General features: G+C 39.8%; 1 protein-coding gene across 1 annotated transcript; it reads right to left on the bottom strand.

Annotated features, from left to right (window-relative positions):
* Positions 1-1,528: 1,528 nt before the first annotated feature.
* Positions 1,529-15,372, bottom strand: SPACA1 (sperm acrosome associated 1). The gene is made up of 6 exons (XM_010565813.1): positions 15,336-15,372; positions 11,296-11,397; positions 10,809-10,915; positions 10,170-10,305; positions 1,896-2,040; positions 1,529-1,622 (listed from the first exon to the last, which is right to left on the bottom strand). Exons 1-6 carry the CDS (start codon positions 15,370-15,372, stop codon positions 1,529-1,531), a joined length of 621 nt encoding a protein of 206 aa, XP_010564115.1.
* Between the last annotated feature and the right edge of the window lie 2,280 nt (positions 15,373-17,652).

The raw sequence follows: 17,652 nt of genomic DNA on the forward strand, positions 1-17,652 counted from the left end.
TGAGAGGATGAGTTACTACCTCCAATCTATTTTTTTGCAATTTTTTCGCAATGTTCTTTACTGAGAAGCACTTTCTACCCTGGAGTGCTCAATATTTGGCCTCTTTTCAGAGCTTCTACTATACTCAAGAGAAAAGCTTAATCATAAAATCTATTAAACATTTTAATCAGTCCACAGTCCATTTTTCAACATGTCATCAGCTCAGGTTTTTTATTTACATCAAACAATGTTTATTTATAGAAACAGAAAGCACCTTCAAAAACAAGATAGTCATGTAATGGAGGAGGGTTAGAGAAAGTCAGCAAGGATGGTCAGAGGTATGGTACGGTGTCAGGATGAAGAATCACTAAATAATATTGCACTTTTCAGTCCAGAAAGAAAATAACCAGGGAATATGTTAAAGGTCTAAAAGACAGTCCCTTTCAGGGAGAGGATAGTGTGGATTGACAGCTCACTGCCTTTTCAAGAAGTAAGGTGTGACAAACAAAGCTAGTGGGAAGTGGGTTCAAGCTGGACAAAAGATGCGGTTGCGCTGTGGATCTTGCCATAGGATGTTTTATGTGACAGAAGCTTACACAGGAACAAGGGGATGCTGAACAAAGCCATGGAAAAGAAATCCATTCAAGATTGCTAACTGCTTAGAAATTGCATCTGGTTTAGAAAACCTGCAAATGCCTGGAAGCTGGAGGAATACATGTGGAAAACATCATACAGCCTTGTCTTGTTTTTGTACTCTTTCCTAGACATCCTTTTTTTGTCCATTGGTTTGGTTACAGTGGTAGATGAATCCTTGGCCTTACCCTATGGAGCTGCTCTTCTGTTCACATATTTTGGTCCCCTTGATAGCAGAAATGGTTACGTGTGCAAATGGGCAGGTAAAAATTTAATGAATCTTATGAGGCAACTTTTAATGATCTTTCCTACCATTACACATCCTTCCATGTGTCAGCAGAAACTGGATTATAGTGATTACATAGTAGGTGCCATGCTTGAGGATCATCAAGGAGATAAGGAGCACTTTACAAAAAATGGTCTCCGCCTAGACTATATGCCTAGTTTCATCTAGTCTAGATTAACATCTTCACAAAATTAAGACATATTAAGTATATAATTTTCAACATCCTCACAAAGACCCGGCTTTGGTTCTCCAGTTCAGAAGTGCTCAGACTATTAAACTACCCGGGAACTGATGTCCACCTTAAAATAGTATTCTTACCCATTTCACTTAACGTCCAGTAATCCAAGACAGCAAATGTGAACTCTAAAAAGTACTTCTTAAAACCAGTATTTCAAACATATTTTAATCTTCTTTATATCATATTTCTAGGTAATCCAATATTTTTTTTTTCTAATTCTGTTCATTATGCAAGTCCTGGAAGGACTTACATACTTCATCTTCTGTGAGTGAGGGCTATGCCACTTCTTGTATTATGGCTAATGCAGATGGTGAGAACACTGCAGCTGCAGGTGGACACTCCAATTCCTTGAAAGGCCAGTGTGGACCCTGAGGGGGGGGGGGGGGCACTATTTATTCCATGTTACACAGTAATCTTTTGTTCGCCAGCTTCTTGTCTTGGTTGTCTTGCCCGGATTTTGATTTCCAAATAGCTTTTACAGCAGCCCTGAAATGGACAAAAGAATTCAACAAAAACATACCTTTAAGTAGGTTTACATAAATTGCTCTGAATCATGCTCTTCCCATCCACAATCACTGCAACTGCTTTGTAACATACTTCTCTCCAATCTCCAGAAGGTTGTTCCTGTTTTCTCTGCTGGCAACACAAATATTAAACTACAAAGAAACTTAAATAGTTCACCCCAGGTCTTGTTTGTCATCAGTAATACTATATTTTCATCAAATAAAATGTAAATCACATTGTACGCTGTCCACCTACCAGTGAAGAATCATAAAGATCATGGCAAAGATCACACTAACAGTCACAATGATTCCAGTTGCCAGGCAAAAGACCAGAATGGCATCTGTCGTTGTTCTCCTTGATTGCCCTGTTTCTGTTCTCCTTGACTTTTTTGTTTGCATTTCTGAAGAAAAGAAATACATGGTCATTATTATTTTCAAATGAATCGGGCATTTAATCTGATGGACAGGACTGAAAAGGAGCAAGGCTTGATTATTTACTATTTGACATCTTTCACAACCTTCAGGCCTTTACAGTATCAGCAGAAGTTAGAATAGTGACACTTTGTATCTTCTTTGCAAAGGCATATCTAACCAAGGAAGATGCAAAGAAGTGGAGATCAAGGCATGTGGAGTGGGATACATGTCACTTAAGAGCCGTGAAACACAAAGAACTGCAATTCCTAAAGACAAGGAAAAAATTAAAGAGAGGGAAAAGTATCTATTTGGTACATGTTGTTAAGAATGACTAACACAACAATATTTTTGCTTTAAGAAATGCTTTAAAGTAAGTTTTCAAGACACATCCATGTAAGATACGTGAATGATAAAGACAGAAGAATTACCACAGGCTGTCTGCCACTCAAGGCAGGCTGACTTCTTTGTTCTGTGCCTGGTACCAGGTGCTCCATCACCCAGGTCTGAGGCACCAAGATACCACCATGCTACAGAAGAATTCTAACAATGGTAATTGCTGCAATAATAATGATAATAATGAAGCCAAAAGAGAGTATGCTAGCAAAAGACCAGATTCAAGGACTTAAGTGCTGCTTTTCAGTTCCCTGTCTCTATCTAGGTCTGCAAAGCCTTTATGTAAAGCAAATAACGACTGAGCATGGAAAGGAGTTGTTCTGCACAGCCCAGAAACGCATAGCGAGGAGCAGCTGCATGAAGCTGAGAAGTGAAAAATGTGGCAAGAATATCAAGTAAAAATGCATTTTGTAATCCTGCAGCCTGTTCAACCATTCACCTAAGGAAACTGAAGGCCCTGCCATTACTTAGGCTGTTTCTCTAAGACCAGATGTACCAGTTAGGAGACGACTCTAACAAACAACCCAGGAAGAGTGGAAAATACTGAAAATGGTCAACCAATTTCCTCCATCTCTTTTTTGACACTGGATAAAGAAATGCCTGGAAACCAAACCCAGTCACATTGTTCTGAAATTTAATTGACCTGATTTGTTCAGCCACATTCAAGCAAATCATTGAACCATCAGGCATCGTCCCAGATCCCTCCAGCTTTGACAATTTTACACAAGCCAACCCTAATTTCTCTTTCATTTTCCCTCATATAGTTTCTAAAACTATAAGGTGCTATCTCATTGCTGGCTGGTATGCAAAATTCATGTTCACGCTGGTAGGAATTCTGTATAGCAGAATGCCTGCAGGAAAACCATTTCTATTTCTATTACTATTTCATTTCCACTTCTATATAAGGTCCTGTGCCACTGTCATCACTGTAGTATCCAAGCAACTCTTCCATCGCATCATTTAGGTTTCATTCTCCTGCATCACAGAATTTTCATTCTGATATTCTTAAACCACAGCTCCTCTGTAGGATTCTTCTGATCTTTCTGCAAGATACAGGACAGGTAAGAATAGTGAACTGGCTGAGAATATCATACAGAGTAAGTCTGAATATTGGGGTTTTATACAATGTAGAGCTAACTGCTTTTAGACTAATTCACTGACTGGGCTGTGTCTTTTTAGAATTACATGCAGTTGTGGGGAATGGAGATTAATGAAAATTATCTTTGATTTTGCAATTTCATTAATATATTTTCCCCTTGGCAAGATGTGACCTTAGAACTCTAAGAATACCTCTGTTTACAGGCTGTAACAGGAGCCTGCTGAAGAGAAAAGCAAGTTTTATGTTATCCACAGCTAACCTACTCAAGTTTTCTTCCTAGGCAAGAAATTCTTCCAATAGTCAAGAACCAGAACTGCCTAAGAAGCAACCTGATAATACAGAGGGGATGCCTTCCAAGTAAACACACGTGTTTAAAATGCAAGCAGGAAGCAGACAGAAAAGAAGCTTCCCAATAAGCTGGTTCACAATGAGCAAAGACTGATTCACATCAGGTGCACTTTTAAGCCCCTGACTGCACTTGTAAAGTCTACACAACACTCTCAATTAGTGAGAATTTTGCCACAGCCAGAACAAGCCTTAAAAACATCTTCAGCTTACAGTTAAGGTTACAAAGATGTAGTTACACCAACTTTTAAAAAAAGTCCACTTAGCTTAGTAAAAGTAGGAAGAACAACTCTTTTTTTGAAACATGCGAAGTGTAGCTCAGTGACTTTCAACCTGAAGTCTACAGCCCACTGTGGTCTGTGGACTACTTCACTATGAAGAATGATGAAGAAAATCACTATCAATCATATATATTCCACAATTACATTGTAAATAAAAAATCCCAGAATTGCGTGCACCTCCACTGGAAATTTTCAAGGGTTCTACAAACAAAAAAGAGATTGGTAACATACCTGATTGATAGTTTCAAGCAGATTGTCTCCAACCCTATGGAAAGCTTGGCATTCTCACTTTACCTGTTGACTATTTATATTCATCTTAATTAAAAAAGGAATGCACTTAAATGAAATGCACGGGTGGGATGCTGCAGTTAGATTGTAGGCACTGTTGGATCTAAACTATAAAGATCCATTTATTTGTGCAAGTTCGAACAAGGCAGGCAGGAAGGAAAAGACGGAAAGCTCAGGTTTAGTATTTAGCTTCCACCAGGGCTTGCTGATTTGAGGCCAGCCCTGTGGCAGAAACCCCAGAGTGTGCTGGTCATGGCTTACAGAAGCCTTTCCAACAGCTCAAATGGTCCAAGCACTACACACTCCCTCCACCCCAGTCCCTATCTATCTGCTGTGCCAATGGGGTGCACCACAGTCTGGATTAAAGGAAACAAAAGTGTCATCTGTATGGCCACTACCAGCTGCTAAGAAGCTTGACAGCTTTTTTACCTTCTTTGCGCCATCAGAACAATAGGACCTTAGAAAGTTATGGCTTTCTTATTTGGGTCAAAAAAGATACATCGCATACCTCCCTCACACCAAGCACCAGAGCAGGACAGCAGCACACACTCTGCTGTGATGTGGCCCAGCAACTATATTTGCACTGTATACTACAGTTTAACAAAGCTGCTTTGATTTCTATGCAGTGCAGTGTATCTCTGGACTGTCCTCTGCCTTCATGGAACCCTCTCCCCTTTAATTTGCTTAAATCCAAATACATTCAGAAGCATCTGTTGCCACTGTTAGCATTTCCCTCCAGAAAGTATCAGCAACACAAAATCTGTCTCTATATTCTATTCCATCATTTCTTCAATAAGAAACAGATTTGTAATAATGTAAATCATGTACATCAAGAAAGTGGAACACCTGCTTTTTCAGCACCTTTCTGTCCAAAGGAAACCCACTACTTCTGCCAGCAGCACTGTTCCTCTTCACCCTCCTCTTCGCCTGGGTTTTTCACTGAGTTGGAGTTCCTCACAGACCATAATGTTGACTGTACAGCAGTGCTCCATCTACAAGCAGACACTCGACCAATTGTTTATATGGTCCAGCAGCCAACAGGAGTTCTTTCCACCAGTTTTCAGGTCCAGAAAGTATGTATCAGTTTGGCAGAGAGGAATGAGATTTTGCCTCTGCAGACTGTTTTTTTTTAAACTTAATATAATGGTGATGCATAGCTTTTTTGTTTGCCTTCTAGATTATCTATAAGCTTTTTTTTTATGTATTAAAAATGGATGGATATATGCTAATGGGAGAGCAGGATTACATACACACAGAGGAGATCCAGGCTGTTAATCTTGGGTACTGGGATTGCCCGTTTAATTTCTGTGCAAGCACAAGGACAACACAGCCATGCAGTTACACATTTGTACAGTAGCCAGTTAGAGAGATGTGACTTTTCTCTCTCAAGGAAGCTCTGGCACTGAAGTCATCAGCAGGAAATGAACTGAAGAGACATAGAGGCTAGAATGGCCTCTGAGACACAGAAACACTATTGCCTCCATCTTCTCCACAGCAGTGCCTCTAGACACACACCCCAACTCGCTCTCTCGCTCATGAGAAGCGTAGAGCTTGGAGCACAGCTGGGATCTCAGTAGGCTGACACCCTTCACATAGCATCCTAATGAGGATCGTTCTCTGCTCTTGCACTCCTCCCTTGCAGAGTCCTCCCTCCTCACAGAACTATTATTAGTAAATATGAATAAACCGCCTTCTAGCTCCAAAGTCTTCACAAAACACTGAACAACACAACAGGCGGGAGTGTGAAACAACACCCTTCAGTGTTTCAGGGTAGCGATTTAGTAAGAAGGACATATAGAAATGTCAATTATAAGATGGGATTTTCCTTGCAGAGATCCCAATAATTTTTGATGAAGATAAAATACTCTTTTTTTTTTCCCTGTTATGTTTTCCTTGCTATAAAAGACAAGAGAACCCATAGGTCTGAACAGTTCTGAAAACAAAAGGAAGAGCCAAATTACTAAAGACTACTCACTTATACAAAAAGGTCATTACGGCTGTTCATCAAAAGTCACTGAGAAGCGCAGTGATCACTGGTAAAGGACACATGGACGTTCTTCATGCATAGATTTAAAATTAACTCTTACGGAGTTTTGCCACATGGGAAACATACACAAATTCCTGTGAGGTTTTACGTCCCCTTTTGCAACATGTCTTCCCTTCCTCCTACCTCACACACCTCAAAATCCGAAGCAGAAAGTGTCACGCTGTTACTGATTGATTTGTTATTAGTTAGAATTAATCATATTCAATTTTAATAGGAATATAGAATTATAAGAAATATTTTAGCAAAAATTTTATATCTATTGCATTTTACACATTTAACCAACAACCAACAGCTGCTCTGAAATCCTCTGTATAGCCCTGTACCAGGGCCAGAGGAATTGGTTAAAATCATCTAGTAGGAACATTTAGAACTTAGATAACAAGCTTAAGATTTAAGATAATTTGGATATAGTGTTTATTGGTAGGAGTATATTATAACCTAGAAGAATGCATTAGATGTAGAATTTCAAATTAATGGGAACTGAGAAGAGTCAAATAAAGCAACTTGTAGTTATCTGCCAAGAAACAGTCAGTTACCTGCCAAGGGCCAAACTGCGCAGAATCACCTAAAGAAGGTCAAGAAGCGGACAAGTGAGGAAGACTATGAAAGACCACCAGAGGACTCTAGAAGACCACCAGAGACCTTCAATGCGCCTGCGTAAAGGACATTTACATATGCTGATAACTTCCCAGAAATCTAATGAATATGCATAACATTTCCTGGAAATCTAATGAATATGTATGAATAAGTTCAATATAAGGTGTCTGATTTTGGTGTTCAGGTGTGCGTGGTTCGTGAGAGGACTCACCCGCGCCCCCGGCCGTCAATAAAGAAATGTCTGCTTATCTACACTAAATTGGTGTTGATAAGTTCTTTATTCCGAGTTTTTCAGCAACAACGCTATGTATTTTCAAGTAATGGCTTTGGGGCATGCAGACGGTGTTGCTGAATCTGGCCACTGCTGTTCACGTGCATAAAACATCAGAACACTGGAAAGAGGAGGAAGGATGAGACAAAAACAAACACATTTGCCCCTTATCGGCCGCATTGATAATTTTTAGCTCTGTTGATGACTTCAAGGCTTTCTCTCTAGGTAAGTGCCAAGAAGAAAGGCCAGCCATGGAGCAAACGCATTTCCACATCCCCTGCCCTGTCCTGTAGCTCTGGCATAAAGAAATGTATCTCTGTGGAATAGTGAAAGGAGTGATCTAGGTGATGAGAAAGACAAAATTTACAAACTTAAGCTTATTGACTTGAGTGAGGCAGAGAGATGGTCAGAATCGCCTCAGCTGCATTAAAAAAAAAGTCATTTAGGAGGCAGTAGAGAGGACCCGCTCTTTTCCTGACTAAAATGGATTTGTCCGCTCAGCTGGTTCAAATACACCTCCCAAAATCTATACGAGACGCTCTCCCCACAGGCAGTTTGGCCGGTTGAACCGGGTGCGGGTGCCTGTGCCCAGGCTGTGAGGGGCTGCAGGGCGGCCTCTGTGAGGAGAGGCCGGGGCCGCCCCGTGCTGGACAGGGCCAGTTCCAGCCGGATCCAACCTGCCCGCCGCCGTGGGGGCTGGCAGGCAGCCAGGGTCAGCCCACCACACCTGCCCAGCCTGCGCTGACTAGAAATCTCTGTGGCCAGCTTTGGATGCTGGGGAAAAATCCAGTTCAGTCCTGTAGATTACCTGAAAAAGGAGACTTTTGTCCTATTGCTGTCACTGATTTTTGTGATTCTGCCCTTCTTTACATCTCGGCTTGGAGACCCGAGAGATGAATGGCAAAGAAAAAGATGTTTGCTCAACAGAAAGACTTAGATTTTCCAGAGTAGGTAGAGAAACCATCTTGCTTGACATGGGTGATAACTTGTCTCGAATTTGCCAACCCTCATTTTAAAAAGACTTTTAATGAGGAACTGGGAAAGGCAGCATTGTACCATGAGCGGAAACATTACCCCTTGCCAGAGTCTGAACAACGCAGCAAGCCACGCTCCCAGAGAACAGCGCAGCTCTGCAAAATACAAGGCACCAGCTAAGACCAATCTACATCCAAACACAAAGAGTCTTGCCGCGTCCACTGATGCCGTCAGAAGGATCTTTCTCATTTCCTCCTGATCCTGTTGGAAAAGTAAATGCAATCTTCTGATCTGGCTAGACTTCTGACCATCCACAGAGAGCAAAACTAGATCTGTATGATGAAAGTCCTGGTACGTTCTCAGCCAAAACTTCAGCTGATAACTTCTTCTGTTTACCTAATTAAGAGTTAATAATTTCTAAAGTCCAGACAATGTCACTCCTGGGGAAGCAAAGCCCACAGACTCCTTTGGGCATCTACACACCTCTGTACAAAGCCAAAGGATGCTGATCTGGCACTAAGCAGAACAACCCATTCCTTTTAAGCTATTTAATAAACACTAGAGCTTGTCTTCCTCAGATTCTAGTCGTAAATATTTTCTGAATCAATAAATCTCAGTCCTTGTAAGAAGTTCTCAGTGGGTATGTCTGTTGGGCAGGTTTCATCTGACCACTTTTCACCAAGACTACTCAGTCACAGTTTAAACACAAGTGTGTGAGTCGTCCTATTGATGACTCACCGACTCAAGTCAATGGGACCATTTGCATGCTTAAATCTAAAACAGATTATGTGATCTGCTAATTCAGGTCTCAGAAAGGAAGCTTCCTCTATACAAAAAGGAATGTAGAGACGGAATAGTCGGAGAAGGGAAAAAAAAAAAGCTTTGGGTGTTTTGTGACTGCCAGATGGATTTAGAAAATGAATAAACAAATTCCATGTTACTGTACAATGGCAGAAAGGACCTCAATAGAGACACAGGAAATAGCCTATCTTACTGAAGAGAGAGGAAAAAAACAGGATTCCCAGGCCAGACAGTTTTACCTACGTAAACAACATGGGGGGAGAAACACGGGGAGGGCTATCTCCAAGGATCTCTTTCTTTCTAGTTTGCCATAATTTTGCATAAGACCTGAATCTATATTATTTCAGGAAAAACTTTAAATTTTGATGAGCAAGGCACTTTCACCTTTTCTCTGATTAGGAAAGATCGAGTTTCCATGCGGCTGTTTTCATGGTTTGAAAAAATCAGCACACTGCTACTTTTCCTGATGAAGTCAGCAAAAATCCCATTAGCAGAGGAGGTGAGAAAGATAGTACTGGGGAACTGTTTTATGATGTATTCTTTTTAATGATAAACTTTGCTAAATCCATTGTGTATAAGTAAATTCCACATAGCCACTAAAAAAAAACCCACAAAAGGTTGTTTTCCTGCTTCAGTTTTGAAGTGGAAAGGAGACTTAACTGCAGAACCCATGCTGCTGGTGCTACGTGGCTTAGTGAGGCAAAAAGAAGTCTATGTTACCCAACCTGGGTGCAGTAAAAAATAAGCAGGTAATAGGAAAACCTCCTTATTTTAGCTTGAATTTTTACAAAGGATAAAGAAAATATTCATTCCTACCACAAGGAACCTCTTAATTCCCATTGTGTCATTTCTTTTTATATGTCTCTTTTATTGGCCTGCATTTCATGACAGTCATTACCACAGCACACAAACTCCTGCCTATATACTACTGGTGACATGCAATCTTACAAAGATTGAGTACTACATAAAAAACACAAGGCCATATCACTAGAAGACTGTAAGCGTCTCTATGAGCTTACCAGTTTTTGCGTAGACTGCGTATTTTACAGAGGCAATTATATTTCCATTTTCTTGAGTTTCACACTGGAAAGTAACCGAGTGGGTATCTCTGCAAACTTCCATAATAGCTGAATCATTGGGAAGAATGTGTGCTGTCTAGCCATATATAAAAGAAAAGAAAAAAAAATGGGGGGTTGTATTTTTTCAAATAGATCTGCAAAGATGAGCTGCATTGTGTCAGATGCACAGAAAAGTGCTTATTCTACTCCCAACAGCTTTCAACCTGTCAGGACCTCTTGGCCCCTGGGAAAAATTCTCCCATCTCTTCAGCACCTCCTACTTGAACTGGGAAGGGCAACGTGGTTGCGACTTGCTGACACCTATGCACTCACCAGCCACTATGCCCCATTTTTCTGAAATAACAGTAAACATTACTCTCTAAAATTGTTTCCCTCATATAAACAGCAAATTGAAGCTGCATAAAGGAGCAAAGCCATGCGAGTCCTTGTATTACCAACTTGCCAGTGAGAAATCAGGGCTTATTTGCATTATGACAGCAAAGGAAATAATCTGCCCAGAAGTCTCTACAATTCAGATGGAGCATGTGGTAAATACATGCAGTATACAATTTTTCTGCAAAGTGGGGTTCAATTACTCACCTTGTTTAGAATTAACATCTTCCAAACATATTTAAATCGGTTTTCAGGACGTATATAAATACAAGGCATCTTCACACAGGCAAGGCCCTCAGAAATTGGTGTTCCCCCTATAGGAGGAATTTTTAATAGGTACACCATCAGCTATATGAAACATCTCTGTATAGATCATAAAGTTTGTAATTCTTCAAACCACAGAATGTTACTTGGAAATTATCCCTTCCCTTAAAATTACTTAAAATACTTTTTGCTTGGTCTAATGTCTGGAATGAAGCATATAGCAGAAAAACGGTATTTTACAGGGACTTGAAATCAAGCGCACATCAGTACAGAAATGAGATCAGAAACATTACTGGATTGCTTAACAGGGTAATTGGAGGGTGAAATGCAATCACTTAATTCCACTTCCACCACACTAACAGAGAATAAGGATGTTTCCTTTGAATCAACTTGTTTGTTCTAGATTACTGTATCACAGTGTTCCACTTACATCCACAGTCTACCGGTCCCCGGCATTCCTCCACACGAACAATACATTTTGCTTCAGTCCCAGGGCATCCACTGGTTAACAGAACTTCTCGAATGCCAATCCCTTTGGGGGGAGAAAAATATCTTTCACTCTGCATTTCTTCATTTCCTTCATACTTTGTTTTTGCTTTCTCTTTCTTTAGCCTGGATGTTAATATGATGGATCTATCAAATACCAGGCAAAAGAGATCTTCTCAGAGTCCCTGCTAAAGCTATCCCATGTTGGTATCTAAGATTTCAAGACATCTACTTCTGTCAGACTCTGCACTCTAGGGAGCCAGATTCCTAGAATCATCATGTGTCAGAAAAAGAATTGAAAATTAATTCAAAACTTTTCTTACAGAAAAAGAATTTGAAAAGAAACTAATACATGTTCTGCAAAACAGTTAATTCACTTTAAATATTAAAGGAGCATTCAGCACTTAAAGGAGCATTCAGGCTCCTGGTCTTTAAACGCTCAAATCAGAAGGCACAGAGAATACTGTACAGACTGCCAACTCAATCTGCCTCCAGTCTTGCGACTGAGCGTCTTCAGCTCCCACCAAGGTCAACAGAAACTGAAGGCACTAAAAACCTCCTGGCACTGGGATTGAGGAGTCTGATGTGACCCAACAGTGGCCTGCAGTGAGTGACACAGGAATACCACCAACAGCCTCCAAAATGAAGCCTCTCATAGCACAGAGCCTAGTGGTCAGTAACATAGGGCTTCTCATTAGAAACAGCTGAAATCAAGTGTTGACCGTTAGCACTCCACCTGCAACATGGAGGGTCCTACTGAAGACAAAGAGCAGGAGATAACCTATCATAAATGTGTAAAGTTAAGGAAAATTCCTACACAATGTTAAAAGAAGAAAAAAATTGTTCACTCTCACTATCAGGATTTCAATGGGAACATCTTCATTTTAACAATTACAAACAAATTCAAAACAAGTGCCATAATTGTTTTTGCCAAACAGTGTGTACACAGTTCATTGGAATGACATAGCTTGTGAGGGAGGCAGGAATAATATGTTTAGGCCCAGTAAACACTGAAGGTTTTGCCATTTTTCCAGAACCACTTTGTTTACCAATAGGCATGGAAAAAGGAGAGTTAAACACCCCTTGCAATAGAATGATAAATAGGAAATTGCTTTGAATATTGTATTTATGATGTATCTGCCTTCCTTAAATGTGTATTATATAAACCAATAGATTTCAGAATGTTTCAGAGATGTCATGTAGCTCATGAACAGAACTTCAAGTGACAGAGGAGACAACACCACTTACTGAAAATGACACAAAACAAGGATTGTTCTCCACTCCAGAGAATGTCTCATCTCATGGATGCAGAGACAGAGGTGTAAATGGCAGTGAACTGACACTTTTATTAAAGGCATTCCTCTTTCTTCAGTGCCATGTAGGTTTTTTACCTAACAAAAAAGACACGAAACCTATGAAAAGCCAAAAGGCTGTCTTGATAAAACCCGGGTGCTGGGCTAATTGTAGTCACATTCATCAGGAAAAATCTCACCATGTCTTATCTATGGGAATATTAAAATTTGGGAAGTATATCATACTCAAAGGTTGATGAAAAAAGCTCTTTTAATTAGATCTGCAAGTTCTTTTGGTACTCCTCTCCCTCTTCCTTTTGGACAGCTTTTCTTTCATTCCCATGTTTCCTTTCCCTACCTCCTCTTAGTAGCTGCCAATACTGATGAAATTAATCTACTGAGACGTTCTAACAAATTAAGTCGTAACTTCAACAAGTCATACAAGTTAACCTAACAGAAAACTGGCCACAATGCAGTAAAATAAATTACCTAAATGAAATTCACCCTAGAGAAATGTAAATTAATAGACTGGGGGAGGGGTGGTGAAGAGGGATGACCCACAAAGAACTGAATACTTAGCAGTACAAAGAGAGCCATTATGAGAGAAATCTAGAGGTAAGAGTGGCCAAAACAATTAGACCACAAAGAGACTAAGGCAAAATTGAGGCAGGTATGACAAGACATCATTAATATATGCTTTAACTATGCTTTAATGCCTCTGTAAACCTGGACTATGACTAGAGGAGCAATGGATCTGAGCCACAGCATTACTGGGAAAAAATTTAGAAAATTGAGTCAGTTCAGAAAGCAAGAAATATAAAGGGCTAGATAGAATCTAGGGAATAAGAAGGACTATGAAGGAGACAAAGAGCTTAGAGCTTTACTGGAAGAACCAAGAAGCTACCTTTCAGCCTTTCAACAGACAAACATGCCATGCACTGAACAGCCCCGGCTAGAGTGAAGGCTACAAACACAATCCCGACTCCAGATATGAGATGATGCCTTTTTCTTTTTTGTTAGAGCTTGCCCTTCCTGATTCTTCAGTAAGATTATATAATTTTCAGAATTAAAGGTGTTAAACATTTTGTATTGGGTCTGGCTGAGATGAAGTTAATTTTCCCCACAGCAGCCCTCACAGTGCTGTGCTTTGTATCGGTAGCTGAAATGGTGCTGATAACACACCAGCGTTTGGGCTACTGCTGAGCAGTGCTCCCGCAGCATCAAGGCTGTCTCTTCACCCCCCCAAAGACCAGTAGGCTGGGGGTGGGCAAGAGGCTGGAAGGGGACACAAGCCAGGACAGCTGACCCAAACTGACCAGAGGGATATTCCATACTATGTGACATCCTGCTCAGCTGAGAGAAAGGAGGCGGGACGGGCATTTTTATTAAGGTGTTTTTCTTCCGAAGCAACCGCTATGCATACTGAGGCCCTACTTCCCAGAAAGTGGCTGGACATCACCCACTGATGGAAAGTAGAGAATAATTTTGTTTATTTCCTTTGTTCCTGTGCACAGCCTTTGCTTTTTTTATTAAACTGCCTTTATCTCAACCCACGACTTTTTCATCTTATTTTCTCCCCCTGTTCCGCTGACGAGGGGAGTGACAGAGCAGCTTGGTGGGCCCCCGGCATCCAGCCAAGGTTAACCCACCACAATGTTAACGCTGAGGGACCAAAGATAAAACTGAGACAAAATTTAGTGAAATTCCCTGGAAATACAGAACATTTGAGACATCTGCTACAGGGATGGGACATAAGGAGCAGTTTCTAAGTATCCAAAAGATGTGTGCATCAGAGCAAGTGAGGTTATTAAGAGTCCGGGGATACATATACAGCATTGGTATACAGAACATATAAGCAGATTTGAAATTATGAAATAAAGAAATATTGAAGCATGTAGAAGCAAAAACAATCTCCTAAACCCATAACGTCCTAAGATGTGAAATAGGAGGGAATCAAGGCAGTTCTGTCATTGGAAATATGAAAAAGTGACTGGAAAAAAAAGGCATACTCTAGAAAACATCAGATTGATGGGGGAAAAAACTCGCCTCTCTTTCTTTTTCTTGTGGTCTCAGAGAAGCTGAATTTGTTCAGAAAAAAATTAAGAGCATTTCTGATTCAAGACTGCTTCCTAAGCAATATAATTACCACCTCACAGCAGTTTCCATCATCACCACAAACGCAGAGATGTCTTCTTAAGGCTCATCTCATTTTTCCTCTCTCCCTTCCTACTCCAGAATGATACCTCTCCTCTCCATTGCACAATTTATAAATTGTATAAATGTGGAATACAGAACAGGCTACTGCAGGCAAGCAATTTTTTGGCAATATTGTATGTGGGAAGACATCTGTGAGAAGCATCAGAAGATCTTTCATCTTCTGAACATCTCACAGATGTTCACAAATAGCGAAAATTGTTACTTTGGGGAAGGCAGCTCATGTGCCAATAAACGTAGGGAACTGGTTTAAAATAGGAGCTTGCAGGCTGTGAAATTAATAAAACAACAGATCTGACCTAAACTCCTAATGACAATCAGCCTGATTGGTTTTGTTAATTATAGTTATTGGCAATTGAAATCAATGAGAGGTGAACGAGGGCAAGCCAATTACAACTGCTAAATTGCTACAGTTAGCACTTTTTTTTTTTTCAAAAACAAATGACAATATGTTTTATTCATCTGCTTTGCTACTTACCACATGTAACTGTGCATACTCCAAATTCTACTTCCATGGACACAGTGGCATTCAGACCTGAACACAAAGTCTAAAGTTACATCTCTAATACAATGACAGGGGTGGAAATGCCAAATTAACAGCAAACTCACTCCTTGATGTTTTTACTACTTGTTAGTTGAAATGTGAAATTCGCCAACATTTTTGCTTTCACTAACTAGACCAGAAAAACAAGACATTTATGAAAAAATTATCATAAAATCCAGTGTAAATAGCATTCATGCTTAAACCTTAAGATGATTCTTTAAAAGCAAAAAATGCATTTTTCTTCTAAACCAGCCTATGCTATTTAATTAGCCTACTGAATGCTCTGGGAAGTGCAGTGTCTAGGTTCTATGCAAATTAGAGGTCTTCCCTGAAAAGAGTTAAGAAAAATTTTCATTAAACAATATTCAGTTAACTCATTTCCTTGTTTTTTCTGGCTAATGTATGTGTTCCCACATGATTTTCTCCTCATCACACTTCAAGGTCAGGTTTAGACAGCCAGCACAAAGATGAGTCAACCAGGTACAGTATTTTAATTAGGTACTAGGGTTTTAATCACTGTGATTGGGTTCCCTCCTTTTTTTAATTTTTTTGAGGTTACAGAATGGGTTTCACAGAATGTACAAAAGGTTCTCATCTCCATCTGGGATTCAAATCTGGATTATATATTTTATTCCTAATAGCATGCAATCTGAATGTTTGTTTATAAGGATACTGAGACACAGTAACTGTTCCATAGAGAAGCTAACTTAGTGAAGCTCCTTTGCAAATTATTCATTAAATAAGCAGTAGGTCTTTTCAATTCTTCCAAATGCAAAGAGAAAGTCACTATGACTGTTTTTACAAGTCTACACTGCCAGTCCCGCCTACTCAGATTATTTTTTTCTGATAACAAATACTTACCAATGTAAAGTTTGCTTTCACTGTCTCTCAGTTTTTTACAGTCAAGATTTATGTTTACAAAATGTTATTTCTGTGCAGTAATGCAAGTTTATATATCACTTCTTGCTACTAAATCTCTGAGTAACATTTACATTTTTCACACACTATCCAAAACTTTAAATTTCTCAGGTTGAAAGGAACGGATCCATTTCTCTTGCAGTCAGTGATATACAAATATAAAACCTTTATTCCTCTATTGTACAGGATTTACACTACAGCAACACAATGCATTCTCCACAATGATACACTGATACTGAACTCTCTCCCAACATTATAAATGAGCCATCAAAATCTTATTCTTCTGTTATCTCTAACTGTCTCTATGGTTTTGACATTTACTTTAGCATATAAGCTGTGCTCGTCAGAACAGTCTTCTAGTGTTATGCACAACAATCGTTAAACAATAACTTAACTATCCACTTGAATGATAAAAAATCCAACCTTACCCAAAACATAAGGAAAAAAATGGTAAGATTAAAATCCTATGAAAACAGAGACAACCTTTAAAACAGCTAGTGTATCCTCAAACTCTGTCTCTAATGCACCTTAAAAAATAACAACTTCTTCAGAAGATGGTCCCCACCATGGACATCCTCTCAATTTCCCTTAGCTTCTTTTAAATTAACGAGGCAGTCATTCAATGGTCTTGTCTAACGACAACTACAACAGCACAACAGAGAGGAGGAGGAGAACTTAAGGATCCTGCCTACAGTCTAAATAGTCCTGTTTAAAAATACCTGTTTTCAACTTGGTACAATGTGAGTTGCACTTGTTCACTTGCGCAGAATAAATGTAAACATGCAAAAATGAATGGGAGGGAGGGCTAGGACAGCTTCAGATTATGTGAATTCTCAACTCCATAGATTTCTGACAAATCACATCAGCTTACGGTAAGCCCCAAACCTCCACCCTGAAAGTAGGCATTACAGTAATTCAATTTTGAGGTGACAAGCTGAGTGTAGCCACAGCAGGGTGTCATCATAGAATCATTTAGGTTGGAAAAGACCTTTAAGATCATTGAGTCCAACCGTAAACCTAACACTGCCAAGTCCACTGCTAAACCACGTCCCTAAGTGCCGTGCCTACTGCCATTTCCCATCCAGATACAAATTTTTAAAAAAGGAAGAAAAAGCTTTAGAAACAAGAAGAGACACAAAACTTCAGATATTAGTAATAGAAGATTGAGGGACTTTGCTAACCAGTGAAAGCAAACTTCTCCTAATTACAGATGAAGATATCAACCGTGATACCCTTTCAGGGTGCTTCAGGAGCACCACAATGCGCAACATGGCTCCTTTGTCAGAAATTCATAATGATGAACTGACTATAGCTCTAAATAAAAAGATACTGT

This window comes from Haliaeetus leucocephalus, unplaced genomic scaffold (genome assembly GCF_000737465.1).
Source record: "Haliaeetus leucocephalus isolate CR32 unplaced genomic scaffold, Haliaeetus_leucocephalus-4.0 Scaffold195, whole genome shotgun sequence".
In the NCBI taxonomy this organism is placed as follows: Eukaryota; Metazoa; Chordata; class Aves; order Accipitriformes; family Accipitridae; genus Haliaeetus; species Haliaeetus leucocephalus.

What these genes read in the sequence shown, in the direction of transcription:
- SPACA1 (XM_010565813.1), bottom strand. Translation starts at nt 15,372, where the DNA reads ATGGAAGTAGAATTTGGAGTATGCACAGTTACATGTG. An exon ending in AGTATGCACAGTTACATGTG is followed by an intron (nt 11,398 to 15,335) that starts GTAAGTAGCAAA and finishes CTCCCCCCAAAG; the next exon opens with GGATTGGCATTCGAGAAGTT. An exon ending in CGCAGTCTACGCAAAAACTG is followed by an intron (nt 2,041 to 10,169) that starts GTAAGCTCATAG and finishes TCTTTTCTTCAG; the next exon opens with AAATGCAAACAAAAAAGTCA.